Below are 6,143 nucleotides of genomic sequence, written 5' to 3' on the forward strand. Positions count from 1 at the left end.
CGTTGGCTGTCTTGGCCACCAGGGCACACTGCTGGCTCATATTCAGCCGCCTGTCGACCAACACCCCCAGGTCCTTTTCTGCTGGGCAGCTTCCCAGCCCCTCTTCCCAACACCTGTAGCGTTGCAGTGGGTTGTTGTGACCCCAGGGCAGGACTCAGCCCTTGGCCTTGTTAAACCTTTTCCACGTGTTTTTTAAATAAACTATGGAACTCATTATTACAACATGTTAGAGATATTAATAAAAGCAGATCCCCAACGGGAAGAAGCAAATTCAGAGTCAGTGGTCTCACTGACCTTCTGGCACCCTGAGGCATGGGCAGAGCTAGGGAATAAAAAAAAAAAGTTGGGTGGAGAACTTTCACCAAAAAAACCCCACCACACTGCTTCTTCAAAATAAAAGAACTGGAAGGAGAGGAGAAGAATGAACTGCCAAGACGAACACAATGGAGTGAGCTAAAAAGGACCAAACCTGAATTTGGCCAAGGAATCTACAAAGCTCTAAAATCTGCTGTCTAGAGGCCAGCACCCAGGCTGAGCCAAACCAGCACCTACTTACCACCTGAATGGGAAACTACCAGGAGCTGCATGCATTTGAAATTAGTTCTGCTACACAACCAACATCAGAGTGAACTGGCCTTTTCACATGAGAAAAATCATTTAACGCATATGCTACCACTGGTTATAAGGTAAACTAAGTAACCGGGACCTTGCCTTTCTGTGTGACCCTGCAGATGTTACATACAGCTAGTAATTAATCTCTTCCTGCACTGGGGTAACCCGACTCCATTCTTAAAACTCTGCAGTTAACTGGTTAACAGATCTTATTAATGCAAAATTAACAAAAAATATTTACGAATTTAACTTAAGAAGCAAAGGCCAGCAAAGTCAGCTGAAGCTTGGAGTTCACGGAAGCAGCTGATAGAATACTTGCAGCAAGAACCGGATCAAGTACTGCAGTCTCTAAAGGTAGAGACATACTTGGGCCAGAAAGTGCCAGACTTGGGGGTTTATGACCCCTCACTTTTGTGTCTCCTCTGCATACCAGGGCCTTTGAGGAGCGCTCATGGGAAGAATTAACAAGATTCACAAAGGTGTCAAACCTGGGCTCTCCTCGGTGGCCCCCTATGCAAACGCCAATATTCCTCAGCTTCATTTAACTTGGATATTTCAGCTATTAACACAAGCTGGCATGACAGCTTTAAAGCATAAAAGATTTACTGACACCTCTGGAAACCCTTCAGAGTGGGATTTTTTTTTTTTTTAAAACACAATCCTAAAGCAGCTTAATATGCTTAAAGACTTAACATGTTAGACTTCTTCCATCCATCATTAAAATGCCAACATACCTGCCACACCTAAAAATACAGGAACAATCATCAATTTATTCTGGGTTTTTGATAGTTATTTTACTGTCATTTCAGAATCATAAACTTATCTGCTCATTAACACTTTCCCAGTGGGCTTCATCTCACAAAGTCATGGCATTCAGGATTTTAAACATCCTCTTACAAAAGAGAGGAAGCGGTTATAAAAGTTTCCTTTTTTTTAAGATTTCCAGTGAGGGATACAGGCAGAAACGTAACTTGCAAATTTGGGTACCTCCACCTTCTATAAGCACGATTCTTCACGAGGTTATTCCTACGCTTGCAATTGTGCTCGCAGAGGGGCTGGCTGGTAACTGAGATCTCCCACCTTGACCAGGAGCAAGTTAGCAGGAGCTGGGTCAGCCTGGCACCCGGCCATTCGGCAGAGCGATGGGACTCTGGGAGGGTCGGGGTACCCATCTTCTGCCTAAAATCTAGCCCTTGAAGTTCCTCTTTCCATCGTTATCTAATTAAACCATCCTTAAACCCTCAATTCTGTCACATACCAAGCTCAGGAGACTATGCAGACCAATTTCGGAAACACGTCTCTAGATCTAAGCAGCAAGCACCCCTTTGTCTGCCATAACCTTATCTTTCAGCAAAGGTATTTTTCAGACTACGCTTGGATTTGCATCAGAAATCAGATTAGGTATGTACACACTACATTTCAAACACTCCCCCTGGCACAAGTTTCAACAGTGGAGCCTCCAACAGCAGCTTGTCATGGCTGAGACTTCCCCAGATAGAAACCCACAAGTATCCCAGTTCTGTTCTACTAGAAGAGATCTCTTCTTTCTTTACATATACATTTTTTAAAGGAGCTCACTATGCTGCACTGGAAGCAGTTTTGGAAAGCGGACTGCAAACAGCAAAGGATTTTAAAAGCCAGACTCATGGATTTTTTTAACCCTGGTAACCCTGCACATGACAGCCAGCTTCTGGTCATCACAAAGACCCACCTAGGGAGAGCATCTTGTTTGACTGCCCCTCACCATAACCCCTGCCACACTCACCTCGCCTGAGTAACTGTATTTTCCTTTCAGGATCTGCCGATACAAGCGGGTGCGATTGTCATCTTCAAAGGGCATAGTGCCACTCAGGAGAATGTACGAGATAACACCCAGCGCCCACATGTCCACAGAGTTTGTGTACGGCTTCCTGACCAGGATCTCGGGAGCAATGTACTCTGGGGTCCCACACGTGGTTTTCATCAGGCAGTCATCTCCCTTCTTCCGAGCACTTGCCAGTCCAAAGTCCGTAATCATGATTTTGGAATCTGTTCCTGGATGGTAATAGAGCAGATTCTCTGGTTTTAAGTCCCGGTGTGTGATACCCAGCGTATGCAAGTACTTCACACCATCTAATACCATCTGCAGCACACGTGTCGCATCTCTCTCAGTGAAGGAACCTTTAGCAATGATTCGATCAAACAGTTCTCCTCCGGTCGCCAATTCCATCACCATGTACACACGGTCCTGGGTCTCAAACACCTCAATAAGCTGGATGATATTGGTGTGCCGAACCCGTCGTAGCACACTAAGCTCTGACTCGCACACTTCCCTTCCCTCCCGGTATTTGGTCTCTATCATCTTGATTGCATAGGGCTGCTTGGTAGCCTTGTGTTCCACCCGTACAACACGGCTAAAACTCCCTCTCCCGATCAGGGCTTTAATGTCATACTTGGCTGTCACTCTGGGGTCAAATTTGGCGCGGTATTTAGCCACTTTGTTCTTGCGGGGTTCGGGTCGGTCCACATGGGCAGGCAGGTGGTTCCCCGGGTACGGGTTCGCGTGGTGTGGAGGTGAGGGAGAGCCAACTTTGATGACAGTCCCACAGTCATCTTTGATGAAATGCTTGTATATGTCACTGTGGCCTGTGTACGGTTCGACTTTTTTAACCAGGTCTAGCTGCACATCTTTGGGGGGCTCGGGAAGCACTTTGCTTGTCCCACAGCCCATCACTGAATGGTGTTAATTCCCTATCAAGGCATTTTCCCAGGGCAGCATCAGCAGCAACCACATTTGGAGCAATCCCCACATTTGAACCTTAGGAAAAGGATGAGAAGAAACAGATAAACCAGGATCAAGGTAGTAAAGTTTCAAACAGGGAAGAAAATGCAAGTGGTTCACACCTCAATGAAGCCACGCTACCGCAAACTGGGAGTTTGGAATTTTCACTGTGCTGTACTACAGAGCACGCGTGGTGCTTTGCTGCTGTCATCAACAAGCTGGGGAAGATAGTGCCCACAAAAAACCCACTCGCTGTCAGGACTGATGTCTGTGGAAACTACCCAGTACCTCTTTCTATTAAGCGGTTTAATGCTCCCAGCTGAGCACTGAATCAGAGCCACAAAACAGCTGAGGTTGGCAGAGACCTCCGGAGGTCTTCTCATCCAGCCCCAGTTGCTTAATAAAAATCAAATTAAGGAAAGAGCTGAGCATTTTCCTTAATTTTGTTTAATCTGCTCAGCTTCGTAAGACAGCAGCCACTCCAGATCTTGCAGCTTTGAAATTTCTCATGAGAAACTCCACAAAGTATCTCAGCAACTTGTTCACTTAGCAAATCTTCCTAGGGTTTTCTTCATATTTAACTGGTACTGGTGTCTTAAACATCTCACTGCTTTGCTCCTGGGGATCAGTGAAACTGTGCAGGAGGCGGGGATAACTGAGAGAGGCACACTGTTTTTAAGACGTGCTTTACCAACTAACTCACTGCAGCCCCTGCAAAAAGGCAGCCCAGCTTTTAGCTCACAATTCCCTCACCCTCCAAACCCTAAGAAATCAAGGTGGGCTTTGACATCTTTTTAACCTCCTGACTCAGCTTTGCTTTCTGTCATAATTTCAGGTACCAAGCACAGCACTTCTGTTTTTCCATACGGAGCTGGCTGTAGGAAGTGTAAGTGGAATTGCTACCAGCTGCTCCAGACTAGAGCAAAGGGAGTTCTTGCTCATCACACTGTATTCCAGCAGAAGCAAACCAGCTGCACTTCAGCAAGTGCTGATTTAAAACAATACTGTTAGCTAGGAGATGGAGAAGCTGCCCGTACACGTTCCGGCAGTTAGCCGAGCATTTCCACTCTTGGGCTCAGAGCCCCAGTACAGTGCCTGAGCCTTCACAGAAGGCTACAGAAAAGCTGTCAGCCTTGAAACATAATTGTATGCCTTACCATCACTGAGCCTATCTTCACTCATTCACCACCTCTCCAAGCAACCATTCAGCACGAACAGCAGAAAGGGAACCCCGGTTGGTCTTCCATCAGGAGAATTATGTGGAAAAGAAATGTTATAGAGGGCTGCCCGGAAGAAGTTTAGACTCTACCTCCAACCTGGAAAGAAAATAAGGCTTTAGTGAAGATTCACTTTTAAAACCAGACATCAACAAAGTAATTTCTCACATAAGTAGAAATAAAAAACAACTTCATAGAAAGCTTAACTGACATTTGAGTTCCACCAAGGGCTGTCCTGTAATTAGGTATTCATTCAGATTAAAGTACCATGCCAAAAAAGAAAGAAAATACCATAGCTGTTCCTGAACAATGCCTCACACAGCCAGTTTTTTCCAGCATTACTGTACCTTAAAGCATACTAGGTTAACAGATAAATGGAACGAGAACATCTGCAAACAAGGTTATTACAGAGTAATTCCACACGTAGAGAAGCACTTGTGTAAGATCCCCCACCCATACACAAAACCAATGAGAAGGATCAAAGGCTGAGCTTGAAAACCTCATATATAAACCCACCACTGCTCATAACATTAACCGAGCTCAGGCATCAACTAAGAGTATGTCAGCAGCTCTGCCTCAAACACGGAAAGATCTGTGAAGGTGAAGCCTAGAGAACCCTAGAGCTGCACAAAACACTTAACTCCACACCAGTGCCGGTGGCAACGCTCCTGTGTAATAACCCCCAGGAGTTTGGGAAAAGGAAGCAATGCAGTAGAGAACTGAAGCTTTACAAACCCCTCTGAGCAGGGAATCACACACTCAGCAGGTGCCAAACTATCAGAGAGGACAGCGTGCCTGAGCTGCAGCTGTACGCAGTGGGAAGGAACACTGGGTTTGTGCTTCAGTGTCTGCCTGCTTCTCTCCTTGGACAACCCACACACCAGATCCCATGGCTCTGTGGGGCAAGACCTCAGCTCCTGCTAATCCAGAAGCATCCTCTGCCTCTCTGAAAGTATCACAGCCTGGATGGATCCATACCTGAGGGTGTCCCTGTGCATAAGGGGTGTCAGCCACCTGGCTAACCCACCCAAGGCCCCGCAGGCCTTCGCCACCAATTTAGTGTGAAGCTATTTAATTTCACTTGAGATGCCAGTAAGGAAATTTGAAGATATCAGCCCTTAACCACCTATGCGATGCTCACACACAGCAACCTGCAAACCATGCCTATGCCAAGGCAGCATAATGGGGGGTGGGGTGGGGAAGGAAGGCCAGAGAGCACCTCACCTTTAGTTTTACTAACAAATTTTAAAGTGCATCTTATTGCCTGATGCTAACCTCGTGCTACCAGCCGCTTGGCTGGCAGCGCAAGCCCTTGGTGGGTTTCCGAGGGGAAACACTGGGCTGGGGCTGCGGTGGCTCTCCAGGCAGCTCTGCCGGGGCCAGCTGCAGGACTGAATCGGTCAAACCAACCGAGATTTCCAAAACTGACTGTTTTTCATAACTTCACCCGAACTAGAGCGTTTTCCCCCATCCTTTCCAGGAAGGGGACCCAGGGCTGGGCCGGTAGCTCGCCCCGGGGAGGGCTCGGCTCCAGGCCAGGGAAGCACCGCACC

General features: G+C 46.9%; 1 protein-coding gene across 1 annotated transcript in view; it reads right to left on the reverse strand.

Annotated features, from left to right (window-relative positions):
- PSKH1 (protein serine kinase H1) overlaps positions 1-6,025 on the reverse strand; it is a 44,780-nt gene extending 38,755 nt beyond the window's left edge. Inside the window, exons 1-3 of the mRNA XM_009643278.2 lie at positions 5,815-6,025; positions 4,531-4,689; positions 2,378-3,409 (exon numbers count right to left, since the gene is read on the reverse strand). Coding sequence (XP_009641573.1) covers positions 2,378-3,322 — 945 coding nt within the window. The 5' untranslated portion in view covers positions 3,323-3,409; positions 4,531-4,689; positions 5,815-6,025. The remainder of the gene's footprint in view (positions 1-2,377; positions 3,410-4,530; positions 4,690-5,814) is intronic.
- Positions 6,026-6,143: the final 118 nt, after the last annotated feature.

Source organism: Egretta garzetta, unplaced genomic scaffold (genome assembly GCF_000687185.1).
Source record: "Egretta garzetta isolate BGI_Z169 unplaced genomic scaffold, ASM68718v1 scaffold27, whole genome shotgun sequence".
Lineage (NCBI taxonomy): Eukaryota > Metazoa > Chordata > Aves > Pelecaniformes > Ardeidae > Egretta > Egretta garzetta.